Consider the following 23,668-nt stretch of genomic DNA (forward strand, 5'->3'; position numbering starts at 1 on the left):
AAAGATGAGTTTCAAAATTAAAAATACAGTGAATATTGGGCCAACACTTTAAAACCAGATTCTGGGGCCCGGCAGCGTGGCCTAGCGGCTAAAGTCCTCGCCTTGAAAGCCCTGGGATCCCATGTGGGCGCCAGTTCTAATCCCGGCAGCTCCACTTCCCATCCAGCTCCCTGCTTGTGGCCTGGGAAAGCAGTCGAGGACGGCCCAATGCATTGGGACACTGCACCCGCGTGGGAGACCCGGAGGAGGTTCCTGGTTCCCAGCTTCGGATCAGCGCGTACCAGCCCGTTGCGGCTCACTTGGGGAGTGAAACATCGGACGGAAGAGCTTCCTATCTGTCTCTCCTCCTCTGTGTATATCTGGCTGTAATAAAATGAATAAATCTTTAAAAAAAAAAAAACAGATTCTGAAGGATTAATGATTTCCTTTATAATCTGTAATGTTAAAATGCAATTATCCAAAACAATGTAACCTGAGTAATGAAGTTAAACTATATAATATGATTTCCCTAAAAATATTTCTCTTCCCATAACTCAATTTATATTGGGTTCAGTGTAGTGTCTTTTCAAGCATCATACTTAGATGTTATATAAAATATCTATCCTAAATATTTCCTGGGCAACCTGCACTGAAATTCACTTAGATTTAACACAGTCACACCATTCTCCACCAAGAGCACCATGGCACTGCAGGCACAGCTGCGGCCAGCTACACTGGCATCCTCTAAGTGCCCGTTTGAGTCCCGGATGTTCCACTTCCAAACCAGCTCCCTGCAAAAGTGCTTCTGGAAAGCACCAAAAGATGACTCAAGCATGCGGGCTCCTGCCACTCAGGTGGAAGGCCAGGAAGATGCTTCAGCCTGGTACAGCCACAGGTGTTGGGGCCATCGGGGAAGTGAACTAGTGGATGGAGGCAGTCGTACCGTTCCCTAACTCTGCCTTTCAAATATGACAAAAAATCTTTTCCTATAACAGCAAGTTTATTTTTTTGCAAATGAGAGATAAAAATTCAGAACTGAGCTTACAAATTGTGTTTTGCTGCTGCACTTTCCACATTCTATGCTAGAAATATTTACATGTAACTGTATACTTTCACTACCTCTCTCTGTATGTATCTGTTCTGAACATCTGTGCTAATACCATACTTCTGGAACAACAGGCCAATACACTGCTGTTCTCTTTGGCTCCCACTTTCTTACAGATTAAAACCATTTAGCAATACATGACGGTGGGGCCAGCAGCTGCAGCACAGCAGATTAAGGTGGCCATAACACCAGAATCACAAATCCAAGTGTTGGTTCAAGTCACAGCTGCTCCGTCTCAGATTTAGCTTTCTGAAAATGCATGTGGGAAAGCAGCAGTGAATGTGCAGGTACCTGGGCCCTCATCACCCACACAGGAGGCAAAGATGGAGTCCTAATGGGCCTGGCCCGGTCCTGGCTACTGCATCTACTTGGGGACTGTGGCAGTGGATAAAGATCTCTTTTTTTCTGTCACTCTTTCAATTAAATCTCCAATAAACATAAATAATAAAAATGCCAAGTTGTTAGAGCAAAACCCTTATGTAGTATCAATACTGATATCAACAAAGAAATGGTTGCAACCTCTATGTTCTTTACCTGGAGATGTGGAGGGCCCATAGGTGGCGGAATTCCTCCTGGCGGGGGCATTGGTGGCATATTGGGATCGAAAGGAGGTCGTCCAAACGGGGGCCGAGGCGGTGGAGGAGGGCCTCGCATCATACCAAACGGTGGGGGAGGTCGCATGAGAGGCGGTGGGCCTCGCATCACTGCGCTTGGTGGGGGAGCTGGGCCTCGGAACCTCAAGGCCTGTTGTTGAGCCATCCTGGTGGGAAAGCAACAAATCCATTTTTATTTCTTGAAGTTACAAAAAAAAAAAAAAAAAAGATGCTAATCTCTAATTTTATCAAAGTTAAAACCTACTTCAATCCAAGAGCTGAAAAACCATTTTAAAACCATCACAGGAAAAATCCTTAAGAATAAGCAATAACTGTTGAACCCAAAGGGAAACCTGGAGGGCTCGCAACGCCTCCACATGCTGTGTGCGGCTGCAAAGGGGCACAGGAGGAGCGGAACGCTGCAGGAAGAAAATTGGGAAATACCTTGACCAAATGATCGAAATTTGTATTATCTAAATAAAGAGAGATAAACAAATGACTTGGAGGAAAACGTCACCTACTCTACCCAAAAAATTAACTTTACTGTAATCATCAGGAAATGTTACATAAATACAAAATGAGGCAGGCTGTATTCTTTAGAAATGTCCATGTTACCTATACAAAACAAAAAGGTAGGCTGTAGAAATGTTCCAGATTAAAGGAGGTTCGAGTAACACAGCAACGGATTCTATACTAAAAGGGGGGAAAAGCGCTATAAAGGGTATTACTGCATCAACTAGCAACAAAGCAAACTACTGTCATTTTAAATTTATCAAGTTGACAACTGAATTGTAGCTAACTAAGAGTATCTCAAGCCCAGCGTGGTAGACTAGTGGCTAAAGTCCTCGCCTCGCACACACCAGGATCCCATACGGGTGCCAGTTCTAATCCCGGCAGCCACACTTCCCATCCAGCTCCCTGCCTGTGGTCTGGGAAAGCAGTCAAGAATGGCCCAAAGCCTTGGGACCCTGCAACCATGTGGGAGACCTGGAAGAAGCTCCTGGCTCCTGATCAGCTCACAGCTCCAACCATTGCAGCCACTTGGGGAGTGAACCAATGGATGGAAGATCTTCCTCTCTGCATCTCTCTCTTTGTATATGTGACTTTGCAATAAAAATAAATAAATCTTAAAAAAAAAAAAGTATCTCTACTCTTGGAAATAGGGGCAAAGGACCATACAGATACACCTTACCCTCAAACAGCTCAGAGTGACCAAATTTCTGCAGGTTTTTTAAAGTCTGAAATGACTTCTTGATGCAAATTTTTTAATGAGAGGGCTATTTTAAATAATAACTAGCATTCTCCATTTAAAGGAAAAACCTTTCTTGTGCATTTAAACAACAGCACATAGGATGGTATTATCTCTTCCTCTAAGCACATTTATTAGCCCTTAGCCCTTGCAGGTACTTTCTATATGTCAGACAGCAAGTTCCCAAACATCGTCACTTAATAATCATGAAAACCCTAGAAGACTGATACTATTATTAACATCTCAGCTTACAGATGAGGAACCAAGATGCTCAAAAGTTAACTGACACACCCAAGGCCAAACAGCTGGCTCCCTGGTAAAACCAGGACTTTGGTCACTTAAAGTCCCAGTGCCACGTTAAGCTCCTTCAGAGTAGAAACTGTTTTCTCCCAGATCCCCAGCACAGGAGGGCTTACTAAATGCTTGCTCAGGAGCCAACCAGCACACAGGTGCCCGTGCACCCACGGCACGTTATAGACAGGGCACGTAGGATCTGAGGACAACCTGCCAGTCCAGGTGCCCCCACCATGCTCTTCCCAACAGCTGCCATAAATCTACATCACACCTGAAATGGACATTTCTATGCTCAAAAGCATTAACAACTACCGTCTTCATGTATATTTGACAATAATCATCTTTATAGTCACTCCTCCTCAGGTGGCTTCAACCGCTTTATGTTCTTCCATACTCTGCCTGTAATTAACCTTCATTCCTCCACATTTTCCACTTCATAGCTCAACTCTAAAATACACACGCATTCAATAATGAATTTGCACTGCAGAACACTAGCACTGCAAACAGCTATCAAGTATGTTGGTAGATCTGCAAACAATCCTACACTCCAAAGGTCAGAAAACGAGTTAAAGGTAGTATTTGTAAAAAAAAAAAAAAGGAATATGGAATACAATACAACGAAATCATCAGCTCTTTTGCAAATTACATGCACTCCCTCAAAATAAATTTAGCCAAAAAAAAAAAAAATTTTAGCCAAGACACTTGTTTCAGCGTTGAGCGAATAACATCCCTTAATTTTAGATTTTCTTCCAGTCTGCCTATTTTTTTTCCCAAATCTACAGTAATTTTTTTCCTTTGAATTTCATAGTTCCTGGTCATAGCTTAAGTGAAGCATTTATTTTTCTAGAATCAAAAGAAAGTCCCATCAGGGCTCTGTCATACTAGTTACATATCAGAGGTAAATGAGCTGGTAATAAAAAATAAAAGCTAATTCATACTTTGAACAAGATGATATCAACATTTAGGGTAGGATCCAGTACCTACTTTAACACTCTTTCCAATCCTCAGCAAACCCAGCAGAGCATTTTTCCTGTCAAAAAGGAATTTGGGAGCTGTCCCACAGATGGTTCAACTGTCACCTGATATGCCAGCATCCAACACAGGCACCTGCGCCCATTCGGAGGCTATTCCATTTCCCATCCAGCTCCCTGCTAATGTGCCTGGGAAGACAGCAGGGGACGGTCCCTGCTACCCACACAGGAGACCCACAGGGAGTTCTTGGCTCCTAGGGGCAGCCTGGCCTAGTCCCAGCAGCTGCAGCCACCTGTAGATGGTCCATGGGTGTTCAGTCTAACATCCTCCAACTCTGCCCTCCAGATAACTCAGCCAGTCTTTGGTAGAAGGGTCAGGAGGGAAGATGGCATTTTTGTCATTAATATACATCTCACTAAACTGAAGATAAGTCACACAATCTCCTCCTTCAGATAACAAAAGTTGCCATGTTCAATGTCAGTTGAGTACAGAACATGTGATTAGTTCCATCACCAGATCCTACAATGAGAGGTAAATGACCCAATCAAGCACATAAAAAACTGCTGGACCCTTAAGCACAATCTATATTAGCTATTATTACTGTTACTACAACATTCAGACAGCAGGTGGTATTAGTATTATGAAGAGCATTACCCATCACTGCACTGCCAAGGAGAGGTTACCAGAACCCATCCAATCCGGCCCTTTCCCTTTCGTCTTTCTGACCATCAGAAACTTTTGAAGTTTACTACTCGGAAGCCTTTCTTTGCACAGGAACCCTCTGCCTGGCTTGTTCCCCAGCTCTTTGCATGACTCCTTTAATTCAGCCTCAGTTCAAATGGCCCCCCAAGCAGCCTCTCCCAGTCCTTCGCTCATTACCCAACTGGAGCAAGGAGAGAAAGGCTAAAAACAAACCTCTCACTTTCACTTTTCTTTACTCACTAGTACAGGATTCCCTTTAGTATACTGTGCTGCACCGTCTTTCCTGTCTCAACAAGGACAGTGAACACTGGGTACTATGTGTATGCCAGGCCAGGTTACACGGACATCACCGCACTAACCCCCAATCCACACACTAACCAATGAGGGATGAGAGGTGTTTGGTACCATTTTACAGAGCACACTACAGCACAGAGAAGCAACCTACTTAAGGCAGCTGGTCAGCGGTTAACACTAGGGCAATTCTTACTATTTTATAGGCAAGAAAATGTAAAGTCTTAAGTATGAATGGGATACCACAGACCCTAAAGATCTAAACAAATAGATAGGCCAATGTGAACATTCACAACCTAGATCTGAGTGTCCAGGTCCAGGTTCTGCTCCCCATACAGCTTCCTGCTCACGGAGACCTTGGCAGGCAGTAGTGATGGCTCAGGTAGCTGGGTCCCTAGCACCCAAGTGAGAGATATAGATCAAGCTGTGAACCAGCCACCAGATGGAAGCCGCGCACGTGCACACACGTGGACACACGCGTGTCACACACACATCCACTTCGATGAACCTCAGCCATAAAGGGATGGGTGGGAAACAAAGGCCACCAGGTTTCACAAACACACCATGGAAACACAGACGCCATCTCTATGCAGCTATGCCGTCTCCTCAGGGGTAAAGACAAGACGGCAAATACTTCACAGGAAGGGCAAGGACGCAAAGATGTTATTCAGACAGGAGAGGCTGAGTCCACGAACCAAGTGAGGAGACCTGAGAGTGCTCTCTCAGCCCATGCGGTTGGCTTAGTTCACATTTAGATCCATGTTAAACAGAATGGAAACAAAGGCCTCAGGGTCTGGTTCAGGATCTACTGTGGGCACCAGGTCTACAACAACCACATGCGCATGTGCTGTCAGGCCAGCAAGCAAACCATCACCTCCAAGTCTCCTGACTTCATGTACTTACCGCACAACATTCCATTAGCCACATCCCGAAACACACGCAGCAGATAGATACAAAAACCGAACACTAGCTTCTGACATCAGAGAACAATGGAGGGCTCAATTCTCATCACTCGCGATAAACACAACCTAGAGGGCTCTACAACACGCTCTGCCGAGCAATTTCCAACCCACGACAGAACACCTCATCAAAGGTCCTACGCGCATCAGTTCTGCAATATTCAGATTACAAATGAAGTTTTAAAAAGCTACGGACTGCACAGCTGAATATAAGAAATACAAAATAATGTTACCTAATAGTTCCCACCTGAGACTGGCCAAGTAGTAATCAAACTTTCCATCTTCCATCCCTGTCACTACAAGACAGCCACAATCCACTGTGTCCACTCATGACTGAGTGTGCACTTGGGACCGCGGAGTCAGGACCAGCTCTGAAAGAAGGCGGCAAGGCAGTCCTGCCCCGGGAGCAATTTCTGCGTGTGACATTTCAGAATCTCAAAGACATTATTTTTTTCTAAAACTCTGACTCACGGTATCCCATTTCCTTATTTAGACAGTCAGTTAAGCAATAGACAATATAAGAGTCCCCATGAAATGCACTGCTCTTTTTCATTTTTAAATGATGACAAGGGCCCAATTCAGAATGTGAGCTAAATGTCTCAAACAATACTTTTCCCATCCAGGGGGAAAAAAATGTGTGTTTGTATATATACACACATATATGTTAATAATCACATCGTTTAACATATATGTTACATAGGGATACTACGTATATTACACATACATGTACATAATATATATACACACACAAATATGCACGAAGCATAGAACCTCTTCCCCGTCCTTCCAAAAACCACCTACAAACAAAAGGTTTCTTCCCAATCGTTATTTTTCTTATTAAACTGGACTTACAAACTCCGCAAGCATTTGAGGTTCGAGACGGGGTGGGGGCACACACAGATTTCCGTCCCCGGTTCACCCCACCGACTCCACCTGTCCCAGGCTCGCTTTCCTCGCCTGCAAGATGGGCGAGTAACTTCACCGCAGAGAGCTGGTCAGTGTGGCCTACCACGCCAGGCCCGCAACTCCTGCAGCCGTGGGGGGCAGGCTCCGCGGACGAAAGGAAACAGTCCCTCACCCGCAAAGGGGTCCCCCGGCACCACGTCAGCGCCTCACATCCCCCCGGCAAGCTTTTGTTAGTCACAGCTACGGGATCGGGAGGGAGAAAGACCGAAACAGCCAGGTTGAGGACACGAGCCAGGAGCGGGGGACGAGATCAGAGGACAACCGGGGGGGGCGCCCCGGAGGGCGTGGAGAAGGCAGGCCGGAGGAGACCCCTGCCCAGGGGTCCCCGCACAGCCGAGGGATGCGGAGCAGGAGAGCGGGCCGGCGGTGGGGCCGGGCTGGGGGCTCGGCGGCCGAGGCCCAGACGGCACGCGGTCACGGCGGGGCCCGGCCTGCAGGCCGCCCCGGCCCGGGGGACCCCGCCAAAGGCCCGGGGAGCACCCCGAGAGCGCACCGGAGGCCGCGGCACAGCCCCGGCCCGGCGCTCTCATTCAAGCCCTCTTCCCTTCCCCCTTCTCTAGCCCCATGCGGTCCCGGCCCCCGGGCAGCCCCATGCTCCGCGGGCCCACCGTCCGCTCCGGATCTCCGCGAGCCGGCCTGATCGCCGGGAGTCCAGCGCGCCATGATGTGCGACAGGGCAGCGCCCCTTACCTCAGCTCCCCCGGGTTGAATCGCTCACCGTCCCCCCCGTCCCCGCCGCGCTCCGCCATTACAGAGGGCCGCGTTCCTCCACCCGCCGACCCGACGCCCCCTATTGGTCGGAAAGATCGTCAATCTAGGGCGGGAGAGGCGGAGCTAGCGAAAGCCTCCGAGATGATTGGAGCAGCTTTCTATCAGTCCTCGAGGTGGAGGCGTATCTGCCTTACTATTGGGCAAACGGCCCGCCGACTTTGAAAGCGGTATGGAGACAGTCCGGAGATTGGTCGCTCGGAGGCTTTATGGGAAATGTGACTTTGGCGCTGAGGACCCCCGGGCGCCCTCTGGCGGTGAGCGGCCCTGGGTCCTCCCACGGCCCTCCCGGCCTGAGGGGCCACGTGGCTGCCGGCTTCCAGGAGAGCCAATGGGGGAGCCATGTTGGCCACTAGACGCTCCACCCGGGCGCGTGTCGACGGGTGAGCCAGTTAAAAGCGATTGGGTCGCGCCTAAACCAGTCCTAGACGTGATGTGCAAGGAGCTGTTTTCCCCTTTTTACGGTAATTGGAGTCTTCAGTCACCATTCTAGGTCCAATTTATTAAATAATGTCTTCGAATTACAACACTTTCTAAATTATACTAAATAATGAATTGAGTTTGATGAGTGTTATAAAAGTTCAAAATATAGGGCCCGGCATTGTGGGCTAGCAGCTAAAATCCTTGCCCTGAACACGCCGGGATCCCATATGGGCGCCAGTTCTAATCCCGGCAGCTGCACTTCCCATCCAGTTCCCTGCTTGTGGCTTGGGAAAGCAGTGGAGTATGGCCCAAAACCTTGGGACCCTGCACCTGTGTGGGAGACCCGGAGGCGGTTCCTGGCTCCTGGCTCCTGGCTCCAGATCGGCACAGCACCGGCCGTTGTGCTCACTTGGGGAGTGAATCATCGGACGGAGGATCTTTCTCTCTGTCTCTTCTCCTCTCTGTATGTCTGACTTTGTAATAAAAAATAAATAAATCTTTTTTTAAAAAATTCAAAATATAAGTAATAAATTGTACTCAACCGTATAGACCAGTACTTCCCATGCATTATCTAAGAAAAAAAATAAAACACCGTGGTACTACAGTGTGACACAGCAAGTTAAGCTGTCATTTGCAGTTCCCCCATCCCGTATCACTGTGCCTGTCGAAGGCCAAGCGGCTGCATTTCCACTCCAGCTTCTGCGAATGCACCTGGAGCAGCAGGGGACGATGGCTCAGTGACCTGGCACGAGGGAGCCCCCAGTGATTTCTGCACCGCTGGCTGTGACCTGGCCCAGCCCCAGCCATTGTAGCCATTTAGGGAGACAGCCAGTGTAATGCGGTTCTGGCTCACCCACTTTCTGTCACTGTTCCAGATCAAAAAACAAACTTTTTTTATTGAGTTTTAATTTTTTTTTCAGTTACCTTTCCTCTTAAAAAAAAAAAAAATTACTTCTATTAGAAAGGCAGTTCAAGAGAGACAGGTCTTTCATCTGCTGGTTCACTCCCTAAATGGCCACACGGTGAAAGCTAGACTGATCTGAAGCCAAGAACTTCTAAGTCCCCAACGTGGATACAGGGGCTCAAGTCCCCGGGCCAGCCTCTGCCGCTTTCCCAAGCCACAGCAGGAAGCTGGATCAGACATCAAGTAGCCAGAACTCAAACCAGCACCCATATGGGATGCCAGTATTGTAGGTGGAAGTTTAGCTTCTTAGGCCACTGCACCAGCACCTTACGTTAGTCTTCAATAGGGCCCAGTGCGGTGGCCTAAAGTCCTCACCTTGAACACGCTGGGATCCCATATGGGCGCCGGTTCTACTCCCGGAAGCCCTACTTCCCATCCAGCTCCCTGCTTGTGGTCTGGGAAAGCAGTGGAGGACGGCCCAAAGCCTTGAGACCCTGCAACCACGTGGGAGACCTGGAGGAAGTTTCTGGCTCCTAACTTCAGATCGGCGCAGCACCAGCCGTTGTGGTCACTTGGGGAGTGAATCATTGGATGGAAGATCCTCCTCTCTGTATATCTGACTTTGCGATAAAAGTAAAATAAATCTTAAAAAAAAAAAATGAAAACAGAGAAATTTTAAAATACTTTTCAATAGATTCAATCTATATTGTAACCTATTTACAGACAGAATTCTTATATACATATATACCTATGCATATATGTGAGCCCGACGCAATAGCCTAGTGGCTAAAGTCCTCACCTTGCATGCACCAGGATCCTATGTGGGCTCTGGTTCATGTCCCAGCTGCTCCACTTCCTTTCCAGCTCCCAGCTTGTGGCCTAGGAAAGCAGCCAAGGATGACCCAACCCCTTGGGACTGTGGGAAACTGCCCAGGTCTCTGCCTGCTACATGACCTTGAGCTTATCTCCTGGCCTAAGGTGTAACTTCCAACCCTGTATATAGAACGTGACCTGTGACATGATTGGAAGGTCAGCAGGGTAAAGCGTGCCTTTTATCCAGTCACGCTGTCATTACTGGGTGAAGGGACTACCTGAAAACACCCTTACCCTCCCTTTTCTTAAACCTTTATAAACCTGGAACGTGGGCTGAATAAATGGCCAATATTCACCAGGATTTTTTTTAAATAATTTTTTGAAGATTTATTTATTTTTATTACAAAGTCAGATATACAAAGAGGAGGAGAGACAGAGAGGAAAATCTTCTGTCCGATGATTCACTCCCCAAGTGAGCGCAACGGCCGGTGCTATGCCGATCCCAAGCTGGGAACCTGGAACCTCCTCAGGGTCTCCCACGCGGGTGCAGGGTCCCAAAGCATTGGGCCATCCTCAGCTGCTCTCCCAGGCCACAGGCAGGGAGCTGGATGGGAAGTGGAGCTGCCGGGATTAGAACCGGCGCCCATATGGGATCCCAGCGTGTTCAAGGCGAGGATTTTAGCCACTATGCCACAGCGCCGGGCCCCAATATTCACCAGTTTGTCTCCAGTAGTTCTTATGGCTGAAGAACACTGTTGCCTCACCCTTGGTGATGTCGGGGCCTGCTGTCAGGCTCTAAACCCCAAAATGGGACTCTGCACCTGTATGGGAGACCCAGAAGAAGCTCCTGGCTGCTGGCTTCAGATGGACACAGTTCTGGCCATTCTGGCTGCTTGGCGAGTGAACCAGCAGATAGGAGATCTTTTTTTCTCCTTCTCTCTATAAATCTGACTTTCCAATAAAAATAAGTCTTTAACAAAGAAAAAAGTGTGGAATACAAGTAGCCATGATTCATGGGTGAGATTGACGCCGAAAAGTAACTTGCCCAAACTCACTAGTAAATAGCAGGGACTGGCCTCAAATAGAAGCAGCGTGACACAAAAAAGTCCCACTCCTAATTACATGATCCAAAATAACTGGATCCACAGGGGAAAAAAAAAAGAACACACACATAAATGTCTGTAGCAACATTATTCACAATATCCAGGAAGTAGGAATAGCTTCGTGTCCATCCACTGGGGAGTGGGGTCCATCCCCATAGCCTATTCAGCCCCACAAAGGAACAGACGCAACAGCGTGGGCGAACCTTCAAAATGTAGTAATTAAAAGGAAGCAAGCACAAATAGGATAGGACTCCATTGGTAAGAAATGTCCAGAACAGGCTGATTTCCATAGATGGAGAAGAGAACTGCCTTCCAGGAACTGGAAGTGACCGCAGTGCTCATCCAGTCTCTGGCCGGTGAAAATGTCCTGGGTGTTGGATTCTGGTCATGGTTGCTCAACTTGGTGACTCTATGAAAACCCACTGACTCGTCCCTCTCAAGGGTGCGTTTGATGGTCTGTGAATCACATTTCAGTAAAAAGTGCCATGTTATCCTGGATACCAGCTCCATACCCATATCAGCGAAGTCAGTGCGTGCTAGACACATATCAGCAAAGATGTGACATTTGAACAAACCGTGTAGTCAGACTAAAAGTGAGGTGTTGGATGCTTGTTTTTTGACATCAGTTTTCATCCTTCAGTGCTGGCCAACTTGTTAAAAATAATAACAACACTGGCGTGGAGGGCTCATTATAAATGAACCCCATACTGAGAAAAGACTCACCTGTGCAAAGTGAGCCACGTGCATACCCAAAGGATGGACACAGGGAGAGGAAACAGCTGGCAGATCCCCTGAACATTGATTGATTGTTTGAAAGACACAGCATCAGAGAAAAAGAAAGTGACAGTGACAGAGACGATCGTCTGTCTGCGGGTTCACTCCCCTAGTGGCTGCAACAGCCGGGTCTGGGGCAAGCCAAATCAGGAACCAGGAACTTCACCCTCGTCTCCCACCTGGATGGCAGGGGCCCAACAACTTTGGCCCATCTTCTGCTTTCTCAGGCACATGAGCAGGAAACCAATTTGGAAGCAGAGTGCCCAAGACTCAAACCAGTGCTCTTCTGAGGCATGCTGGTGCCGTGAGCAGCAGTTCAACCTGCTGTGCCACGCCTGTCTGCGTTCACGTGTTGAAATCACTGATTCTCCTGAAGGCGCTTCAGTGTCCGTCAGCAGGTCAACGAACAAATTAATCCATTGTACTTTCTTCTTCATTTGTTTTGTTCCCAAGTTTTACTCAAGAACTCATACAAAATATTCTAGATGAACTAGTTTCATCCTCATCTTCCTCCTCTTTGTCCTGGTTGATCTGGAAGTATCGTTATACTCTTCCTACCTGACCCCAAAACAGTCTCATACCTGCTGATGATTTTCAAATGGAAAAAGTGTAGTATCTGAGATGAACTTCATAATAAAGTAGGATGCCCAACTGCAAGGATGGGGAGAGAGTGTGAGGTAAGGGAAGGGAATTACAGATTTTTAAAAAAAAGGGTAAAATTCACTATACTTTGATCCTTTTGGAACTGAATGATGGGTAAATGAAAGTTGATAATGTTTCACTCCACTTTCCTTAAAAAAAATTTATTTATTCTAATTTGAAAGGTAAATTTACAGATAGAAAGAGAGCCAGAGACAGATCCTCTGTCTGCTGGTTCGCTTCCCAAAGGGCTGCAACAGCCAGAGCTGAGCCGATCCAAAGCCAGGAGCCAGGTGATTCTTCCAAATCCAGTGGGGGTTCCGTGGGTACAGTGGCCATGGACTTGGGCCATCTTCCATTGCCTTCCCAGCCCACAAACAAGGAGCTGAAGTGGAAGCAGAGCAGCTAGGACGAGACCCGATGCCCATTTAGATGCCAGTGTCACATCACAGGATTAACTCTTTAAGCCACCATGCCAGACTGTGTTATCTACTTTCTAATACTGTCATGTTTCATTAATAAGAAATATCCTAAGTTATTAAAACATTAAAATGCAAAGAAATGCACAAAGTGTTTAAACTGACATACAGCAAAGTCTATCTGCTTACACACTAGTTAACCACAGACAAGGAAGTTCCATCATAATGCCAGCTATCCCAACACATATTAAATCACATACACAGAAAAAATGAGAGTTTGGTGGACCTTGTGGCATAGTAGCTTTAGTTGGCTGTTTGAGCTGCCTACATCCTTTAGGGACGTGCTAGGGATCCAGTCCCACTGCTGCTTGGAATCAAACTTCCCACTAAGGTGCATCCCGGGAAGCAACACAGGGTGGCCCAAGTCCTTGCGCCCCCTTGTGGAAGACCTGGATGGAATTTCTGACTCCTGCCTTCATCCTGGTCCAGGCTCAGCTCTAGTAGGCACTTGGAAAGTGAATCAGGGGATGGAAGATCTTCCTCTTTCTCTCACTCCAGTCCCCCCAACTCCCACACCATCACTCTCCTTTCCAAATAAAAATAAATAACTTTTTGAGAAAAGAATAAGAGAATCCTCATAAAAGATATTAAGATAACTCAAATCTCATGTTTGAGATTCCTTATTTTATGCTTCATTTCACTTCTAAAATACTACCACCAATGTTTTGCTCAAAATTAGGAACAACACCAGCAATAACAACACCTCAGAAATATTACATAAATATTTAAGATTCTATCATAATGCATTTCATACGTATTTTTCCAATGCATTTTCCAAAGATAACTGAGAAGTGATGATGATGAAAACAGTTGATGGGAGAGCTGAAAGCAATCTTCAGGATCAGCTTATCCAACACTGTCTGCAGATGAGGAAACAGAGGTCATGGGAGTTTAGTTACTAACTTTCTCACGGTCACAGAACCAGGGCCCGGGCCTCTGCAAGCTGGTCCTCGCTGCTGCACTGCGGGTGAGAGCTGCGTCCCATCCACCTGCTATCTGAGTGCATCCTTAAAGCCCTCGTGCCGCTGTCAGAACATGAGTCGAGCTGGGTTTTTCTTTGTCATTGTTTTTTGTCATATTTTTTTTCTTGTCACTACCATCACTCACCAAGTTAGAAGTTTCTTGAACTCTTCTCATAGCTCACACATGTCAGGTCAGATGTTCTAGTCTGGGATGCAGAAGGTACGCCTCCATGCAGGCATGTATCTATTCAGCCAGCATTGAACGGTCAGTGCTGTACCAATACAGGCCTCAGCTGCTGAACAAGCAGAGTTGCTATCCGGGAAGCACAGAGTCTGGCGGAGCAGACTGACCAAACATTAGCCCAAACTGGTCATGTTTACCAAGCGATCAGCACATACAAACGTTCTACTGTGTATTTTATTTCATTTGACATTTGACCTCTCATAGAACTCCCCATAACAATCATGAGCTGCAGCTACTCACAATCCCCATTTCCAGATACAGTAACTGAGGCTTAGCAAGTCTGAACAAGCCACTTACCACTCTCCAGGCGTCGGTGGAGCAGTCAGGTCGCTCACTGCCTTACGGGCGCTGAACCTTTAAGTCATGCCGCTCGCTGTTGAGAAGGAGACTAGGATGGGAGGGAGACTGCCTTGCAAAGGCAGACGCAGGAAGCCTGCTAGGAGCAGGAAAGGTCCACGAGGGACAGTATGCTGGAGATTATTTTAGGGACTATGAGGATGTCACCAAGACTAAAGTGATGTCCATGGGAGTGGCAGGAAACGGACCTAGACAGCATGCTGGAGTTTACATTGATTTATTTATTTTTTATTGAAAGGTGAACATACAGAGAGGAGGAGAGACAGAGAGGAAGATCTTCCATCCGATGGTTTACTCCCCAAGCGGCCGCAACAGCTGGAACTGAGCCAATCCGAAGCCAGGAGCCAGGAGCTCTTCCTGGCATCCCATGCGGGTGCAGGGTCCCAAGGCTTTGGGCCACCCTCGACTGCTTTCCCAGGCCACAAGAAGCAGGGAGCTGGATGGGAAGCTGGGCCACCGGGATTAGAACCGGCAACCACAAGGGATCCCGGGCGTGCAAGGCGAGGACTTTAACCCCTACACCATCGTGCCGGGCCCATGGTTTGTTTCTTAACATTTACTTATTTATGAGTAATTTAAAGTTGTATTGATTTGAAAGGCAGAGAGAGAGAGAGAGATCTTCCATCTACTAACTCACTCATCACCAAATGGTTACCACAGCCAGGTGCAGGCCAGGCCGGAGGCAGGGACCAGTAACTCCATCCGGCTCTTTGTTGTGGAGGGCAGGGCTGGAGCACTTCAGTCATCTTCTGTTATCTTCCCAGCTGCACCAGCAGGAAGCTGTACTGGAAGCTGAGTAGCTGGAGCGCAGCTCTGAAACGGGATGCTGGCTTGGAAGTGGCAGCTTAATCCGCGGCACCACAGTGCCAGCCCCCACTATTTTTTGTTTCAAGTGCAGGAACGGCCGCATCAGATCTACTTCTTACAAAGACCGTGCTGACTACCGTGAGAACGAGTTAGGATGGAGCCAGCCTGCAGGCAGGGGGACAGGGGAAGCCACTGTCACTGACCACAAGGAGAGCTGCAGCAAAGGCAATGACCGAAATGGAGCCTGAGGACAGGGCAGTTTAGAAGGTGAATCAACAAAACGGATGGGATTTGCATGTGGACTTGGTGGTAGGCCTGGGAGAGCATTTACATTTTCCTTCAAGAAAGATTTGTTTGTTTGAAGTCAAAGTTACAGAGAAATAAGGGGAGACCTATCTAGAGGGAAATCTTCCCCTTGCTGCTTTATTTCCAAATGGTCTTAACAAACCATAGCTGGGACTGGCTGAAGCCACGAGCCTCATACTCCTTCCAGATCTCTCATGTAGTTGCCAGGAGCCCAAGCGCTTGGGCCATCTTCCACTGCTTTCTCAGGCACATGAGCAGGGAGCTGGATAGGAAGCGGAGCAGCCAGAACTGGAACCAGTGCTCACGGGAGATGCCAGCAGTGCAGGGGGCAGGATTAGTCACTGCACCACAATGTCGCTCCCCAACATTAAGAATTCTAAGGCCCGGCGGCATGGACTAGCAGCTAAAGTTCTCGCCTTGAACGCGCCAGGATCCCATATGCATGCCAGTTCTAATCCCGGCAGCTCCACTTCCTATCCAGCTCCCTGCTTGTGGCTTGGGAAAGCAGTTGAGGACGGCCCAATGCATTGGGACCCTGCACCCGCGTGGGAGACCTGGAAGAGGCTCCTGGGTTCGGATCGGCTCAGTACCGTCCCGTTTCGGCTCACTTGGGGAGTGAATCATCGGACAGAAGATCTTCCTCTCTATCTCTGCTCCTCTCTGTATATCTGAATTTCCAATAAAAATACAACAATCTTAAAAAAAAAGACTTCTAATGGGCAGCCTAAATTAACACATGAGAACAATTTGTCCACTTTATAGACCAAGTATATAGCTGTAATTACAGACACACAACCTATATAGAATTGTTTATTGACTTTGGTTGACACTCGACCATATCCAAATCTCCTTCCTAGTAAGCTCTGTTATCACCACATACTTAGGATGTTATAGAATAAAACACAAAGTGGAGGGATTCGGAAATAAAACGACTTACCTACAGCCCTCCCATGTGTACTAGAAACTCAAAAAACTGGGCCCAGCATGGTAGCCTAGTGGTTAAAGTCCTCTCCTTGAACACGCTGGGATCCCATATGGCTGCCAATTCTAATCCCGGCGGCCACACTTCCCATCCAGCTCCCTGCCTGTGGTCTGGGAAAGCAGTTGAGGATGGCCCAAAGCCTTGGGACCCTGCACCCATGTGGGAGACCTGGAGGAAGTTCCTGGCTTCAGTCGGCACAGTTCTGGCCATTGTGGCCGCTTGGGTAGTGAACCATCAGTCAGAAGATCTTCCTCTCTGTGTCTCCTCCTCTCTGTATATCTGCCTTTCAATAAAAATAAAATAAACATTGGAAAACAAACAAATAAACAAACCGCTCTAGTATTAGCTCAGATGAAGAGGAGCCCAGCACAGCGACAAGAGTCCCAGCCTTGGGGCGTAACGACCCCTAGTGGAAGCCCAGAATTTTGCCAGGCACGGAAGATTGAAGAGGCAGGAAGACTTGAGACGCAAGATGTACTGTTCCGGAGGACATTTTGACACTGCTGTGAGAAGAAAGCCATCAGGGACCGGAATTGTGGCACAAAGAGATTACAATCTGCTGCTTACAATCCCCAAGGTCCACATCGGAGGCCAGTGTGAGTGCCAGCTGCTCCTCAGAAGACAGCCCAAGCGCTGGTCCGCTGCCACCACGTGGGAAGCCTGGCAGCCTGGCAGCCCTAGCTGCTGCAGCCAGCTGGGCAGTGGCTGGGTGGATTAAAGATTTCTCCTCTCTCCTCTCTCCTCTCTCTCTCATGTTCTCTTTTCTCTATCACTTTTACTCTCTCTCCCTATTTATCACTCTGCCTTTCAAATAAATAAATAAATAGTTTATTTATTTATTTATTTGTAAATTTTTATTTATTTTTATTACAAAGTCAGATATACAAAGAGGAGGAGAGACAGAGGGGGAAGATTTTCCGTCCGATGATTCACTCCCCAAGTGAGCTGCAACGGCCGGTGCTATGCCGATCCGAAGCCAGGAACCAGGAACTTCTTCCAGGTCTCCCATGTGGGTGCAGGGTCCCAAAGCTTTGGGCCATCCTCGACTGCTTTCCCAGGCCACAAGCAGGGAGCTGGATGGGAAGTGGAGCAGCGCCTGCATGGGATCTTGGGTGTGCAAGGCAAGGACTTTAGCCACTAGGCTACTGCACCAGGCCCCAGTAAGCATTTTTTCTTTAACCTGCTGTATTAGACATAACTTCAGTAAAGCAAACATATTTAAACTACAAATTTTAGTGGTATAATATTAAAAATTTAAGCCAGAAATTGATTAGTGATTATCAAGATTTATTCTTAATTGGCTTATTAGCATTTATTGGAGATTGTTACATTTGCTTCTGAAAATGTTTTCTGAATGATCATGCAGCAGTGAACAATATTGATATAATTTTGGTTCAATATCAACGTGTCGTTATGATCAGGACCAAGAGGAGAGAATACAGATAAAGGGGTGTGTGTGTGTGTGTGTGTGTGTGTGTGAGGAGCTAGAAGGAGAGAGAAGGTAGAGGGACCTCTGAGCCTCTGCAGCCTGTTGAGCACCCAGTGGCATCAGGAGCCCTGTTGCCTGGGCAGGTGTTCAGTGCCCAGGCTCCACAGTCAGGCCATCTTCCTCATCACAACCAGGGGGATTGTAGCTATATTCACTTCCCCAAGTCCACTCAAGCTCCCCGTGAGATGGAGACCTGGCAGATCCCTGGCACATGCCCAGCCCTTGGTTTAAATCTTAGCCACATGCCAGTTCGTGTCCTGGTGAACTCGCTTCCCTTCCAGCTCTCTGCTTTTGATCTGGGAAAGCAGTCGAGGACGACCCAACGCATAAGGACCCTGCGCCTGTATGGGGAGACCCGGAAGAGACCCCTGGCTTTCAACTCAGACCAACTCAGCTCTGGCCGTTGTGGCCACTTGGGGAGCAGACCAGTGGGTGGGAGATCTTCCTCCCTGTCTCTCCTCCTCTCAGTATATCTGACTTTCCAATAAAAAATAACAAATAAAATATTTTTTAAAAATCTTAGCCACAGTTACACGTGACTGTTCCACTTTCCAAGCTTGGTACAAGCTTCTCTGGGAAGATCGTCCTCTAGCTAACAGCCCGGTGTGACCTCTGAGAGGGTCTTCGGGTTGCCCTAGCTCACTCCCGATCTGGTTTCCCGGCCATGTCTATCAGAGGACTGCAATGATTTTGGCTGCATGGTGAGTGTATATCAAAGAACAGGGCTGGGGGTTGAGGCCGCTAGGCATTCAGGCGCATCAAAGGACTGCCAGGCAGATGGCAAGCAGGGGAGTGGCTCAAGGCAAGGAGAACACCTGGGCTGTGTACTAATTAGCTGACAGGTGGGTCAAGGCTCAGAAAAGGTGGGAAACAGCGTGCAGTTTCTTCCCCAGACTCCACGGCTGGCTGCCTGAGGCCACGCTCCTGTGCCTCGTGGCTGAGTTGGTCCAAGTTCAGAACACTGTGCACCTCACCTTGACGCAGCCCTGGGCCAGGTGCAGGGCCGCTTGGCTGGCAGGTTTGAGAACTAAGCCTTTCACGACCACCTCTGAGCCCCCTTGGCCTCAGCTTTGCACTCTATTCTGTCCACTCTGACCTTCCCCGAGACTGACACACAGCCTGGAAAGCCCGTTCCGTGCCCTCCCAGTGGCTGTGGCTTCCTCAGGCCACGACATGCTCTTTTTATGAGTGTGTGGGACACTCAATCTTGTTGCCTGACATTTATGGGAGGCTTTGGATTAGCAAAAGGCGTCACCACCCTCTTTGTGAGGGCTGTCACCCTGAGCCCTGTTGGCTACAATCACTCAGGCTGCTCAGAGAACAGGTGCACATGCCAATGGCCCTTGCCCACTGGCCCCCAAGCGGCTGGGCATAGAGCCAGCAAGGCCACTGGTCTGCAGACGCAGGTCTAGGCTCATGACCTTGCCCTCAGAGCCCTCCTAGCTCACTCTCTCTCTCTACCACTGGACTGCATATGCAACCCATCAGTCAGTACTGAGGCTGTGACTCCGAAGACATCCCCAGGCCATTCGTTTCTGTTCATCCACCCAGCCGAACTCCAACACAGCACCACCTGCTCAACACCCCTGCTCTTGTCCCCTTCCCTACCATCTATTATCCAAAGTGGAGACAGAGTAATCCACTGGGCACTTACTTTATGTATGTAGAGATCATTCTGGAACCAACTGGTACTGTGATCCTATAGCAAATACACACTAGTGAAAGGATTAGCTTTGGGGCCTGGTGCAATGGCTCAATTGGTTAATCCTCCATCTGCAAGCACTAGCATCCCATATGGGTGCTGGTTTGTGTTCTCGCTGCTTCACTTCTCATCCAGCTCCCTGCTTGTGACTGGGGAAAGCAGTCAAGGACAGCCTAAAGCCTTGGGACGCTGAACCCATGTCGGAGACCCAGAAGAAGCTCCTGGTTCCTGGCTTTGGATCGGCTCAGCTCCAGCCACTGTGGCAACTTGGGGAGTGAATCAACGGATGGAAGATCTTCCTCTCTGTCTCCCCTCCTCTCTATATATCTGACTTTCCAATAAAAATAAATAAATCTTTTAAAAAAATCTTTTACAAAAATCACAATCTGGCAGCAAATTTACTCTTCTGAATAAAATTTGCTCACCAGGAAGCCCAGTCTCCCCCAAGCACTGCTGGTTCCTTCTATGGCCGGGCACTGAATTACCTCTCTATCCATTCATGCACGGCTGCCTCTCTCCACCTGAAATTCAGTGACCCACAAATCTGCCTCTGGAACTTGTATCACTTCTCCTTCTACCTGGAAGGTTAATGGCCCTGCTCAAGGCACAGTTGGCCGGGCCTCTTCCTGCCAATTTCAGGTCTTATCACCCGCTTGCACAGTGCTTGGATAACTACCTTCAGGCACTCTGAACATGCCTGACTTACACAGGGTTTGTTTCCTTTGCTAGAATGTCAGCTCCACGAGGACAGGAATGTCACCATACTTTCACCACTGTACTCGATGCCTAATGAATCTAGAGTTAAAGAAAAAAAAACACTTCATTACCAACATACTGATTAAGTTCAAGAATGATCTATGAAAAAGCTTCGTTTCAGCAATCTGGTAGTCTCCAATTTCACCAGCAGAGGGCAGCAAAGACCCTGAGTTGTCTAACTTACCAGGTGTCCATGCCAGAAACTTCAGTGGCTTGGCCACAGAGCAGATACTGGTGGGCCAGGAATTTCAGGAAAATATTCAGCCTTACAAAGTCTTCCTTCTTCTTGTTCTACTTTAAATCATTTACAGAGCTTTCAAGACATTTCAGGCGGGTAGCACTCCCCTTAGGAAACAAAAGCAGATGTTGAATGGAGTAAGCCGAAACAATCCCGATGGGTTGGAGCCTGTCCTTGCTCAACCAGCAGGTTAGCAGGAGTGAAGGAAATAGTGCATCATAGCCAAAAGCTGTCTGAGAGCCAGAGATTGACAGCTCTCCCTTACGACACCGGGGGAGGAGCAGGTACCCGCTGCACAGCTGCTGTCGACGGGGTGAACACTTGCAGGGGCAAGTTGTGTGGCTTGGGCTTCTGCCTTCTGTGCACCTGTTGCTGCTTACTGCATCTTCCCTTCCGGCTTAAGGCCTCACCCTGATGCCACAGGTAAGAACCCCAGCCTCTCCTGTCTCTGCGGGCTCCCTGGCACCTCTGCCCAGAGGGTACGCTGAAACCCAGTGATATGCAGTAATATCAGCAGCCATACAAGCTGAGTGTGGTGTGTCTGTTCCTATTCCTTCCAGAACCCAGCATCTTGCTGTGTAGGGGCCAGGTCTGGGATTGTGCCCCGTGACTACGGTGGCTCTGTCTGACAGCAAGGAAAATTCCTGGAGTCAAAGGACCCGCTCCCTTCCCCGCCCCAGCAGGACTAGCACGAAGTCAGGGGTCATTCTTCCTGACGCAAGAAGAGAATAGCGTTCCTCGACAGTCAGCATCATTTGTGGCCCCCTCCCCCTTAAGTGAAAGCATTACCCACTCCCCAAGTTGTCATGACCCCAGATGTCTGTGGACATTGCCAAACCCACCAGGGGTGCAGGGTTCACCACCCTCAACCTTGAGGACCGCTCCATTAAGAGGATCATGGTGGAGACCTTTTGGGGGTATCCTCCCCACTTTGAATTCGTGATCTCTTTCTCCTCATCCAAGCTGACCTGTTGTGCCCCAAAGCCCATAAACTCGGTGAGATGCTCCTCTGATCCAATGTGGGACTCTTGGCAGGTCTCTGTTGATAACTTGAAAGTGTGGCTGTGGCACTGAGCCCCACATGGGTTCTCTGAGCGAGGCCAGGACTCCGACACGAAGGCAGAAGATGCAGGTGGGCATGTGATGGCATGGGGCCAGCCAGCAGAGGCAGCCAACTGCAGAGACAAAAACAAAACACAGCACAGGGAAACTCAGGGGCTAGCTGTGGAAGGACGCCATGAGGTGCGACAGCTCCCAAGGCCCGGTTACGCTTCCGGCCTACGGTAATGGAAGGCATTCCTGTACATTCATATCCAAGTCGTCTTTTGTGCTGGGGCAGTATTTGTTCCCCTCTAACTGGTAAGTCCGACACGGCCTAGAACTGCAGCCACAACCAGAGAGCATGAGGATTGCAGGCAGCGGAGGGAGCACAGGCCCCAGCCCTCAGGCAGCTGCCCTGCTTTGCCCCCGCCTCCATTCCCCTTCACCGACGACACCCCTCCCCTGCAATGGAGCTTCCCCTGTCCTGGCCGTGGCTTGCACATGGCCTGCCCATCAACACTCTGACTGCTGACGGCCGTCTCAGGCTGGAATTCCTGGCTCAGGCTACTGAGCTAGTAAGTTAGGCAGCTTCAGGAGGCACACGCCAACAAGCGTCCTCCTCCATCAGTTCTGTCCATGTGACCACCACGTGGTGATTCCTAACTGTCTTCAAAAGGCCATGCAATGGAGGGAAATCTTCTGGGTGTGCTTAGAGGGAAGAGGGTTATTCTTGATATGAGAGGGTGCAGGCGGGGAGGAGCGAGCCCATCCATTTCCCACCTGCTTTAGATAGACCATGGAGAGGCAGGATATGTGACGCTGTGGTAACCATTTTGCAACCATGAGGTAAAGACCCACAGAGACACTGACTGGAGAGGGTGCTAAGAGCCGTGAACTGACAAACTAACCCAGCTTGGAGACATTTACCATTTGACTTCCTGTTATATGGGGCGTCCTGCGGCTTAGGTTACATTGACTCGAATGTCCTGTGGCCCCAAGGATGCCGTCCGATGCAGTACAACTCAGCTTCTCAAGCCAGGTCGCTTATATGTCTCAAGTCACCAGCTGGTGAGTCTGTGAACAAAGTTAGAGACCTAATGAAGTGTTACCTCAAAGGGCTGCAACATTTATCTCCTAAGAAACAACAACGTTCTCTTATAAACCCAAGTTGTGATTGTAATAAATGTAACACTGATTACAGTAAGTAGTGGCAAAAATAAAAATTACTGAATTTCTCCAACTTTCTCAGTCATATACTTTGGAACTTTCATTTTTGTTTTTTAAAAGATTTTCTTTTTACTTGAAAGGCAGATTTACAGACAGAAGGAGAGACAGAGAAAGATCTTCCATCTACTGGCTTACTCCCCAAATGGCTGCAATGGCCAGAGCTGCATTGGTCTGAGTTGAAAACCAGGAGCCTGGAGCCTCGTCTGGGTCTCCCATGCAGGTGCAGCGTCCCAAGGCTTTGGGCTGTCCTCGACTGCTTTCCCAGGCCACAAGCAGGGAGGTGGATGGGAAGTGGAACCGCTGGGACATGAGCCAGCACCCTTATGGAGGTTAAGAATTAGTCAGGTGAGCCATCATACTGGCTTTGGAACTTCAGTTTTGGTCTTATCCAAGATTCTCCAAAAGCCATAAACTGTTTCAACAATATTATCTCTAGAGTTGCCATTAATTTTTTTTTTTACTTGTCTTCAGTGAAATTGTGTAAATAATCATATTGCCTGCAACCTTTTGGGTCACACTTCTTTCCACTTCACACAATGCTCCC

At 48.3% G+C, this 23,668-nt stretch overlaps 1 protein-coding gene across 7 annotated transcripts in view; it reads right to left on the reverse strand.

The window, feature by feature from the left end:
• Positions 1–7,940, reverse strand: part of TCERG1 (transcription elongation regulator 1) — a 50,321-nt gene extending 42,381 nt beyond the window's left edge. For 6 of the 7 annotated variants that reach the window (XM_058677704.1, XM_058677707.1, XM_058677706.1 and 3 more), the window contains exons 1-2: positions 7,801–7,939; positions 1,619–1,844 (exon numbers count right to left, since the gene is read on the reverse strand). In XM_058677704.1, the coding sequence (XP_058533687.1) occupies positions 1,619–1,844; positions 7,801–7,859 (285 nt within the window). In that variant the 5' untranslated portion in view covers positions 7,860–7,939. Of the gene's footprint in view, positions 1–1,618; positions 1,845–7,800 lie in introns of all 7 variants that reach the window. The other variant, XR_009247196.1, reaches the window with a different exon arrangement.
• Between the last annotated feature and the right edge of the window lie 15,728 nt (positions 7,941–23,668).

Source organism: Ochotona princeps, chromosome 19 (genome assembly GCF_030435755.1).
Source record: "Ochotona princeps isolate mOchPri1 chromosome 19, mOchPri1.hap1, whole genome shotgun sequence".
In the NCBI taxonomy this organism is placed as follows: Eukaryota; Metazoa; Chordata; class Mammalia; order Lagomorpha; family Ochotonidae; genus Ochotona; species Ochotona princeps.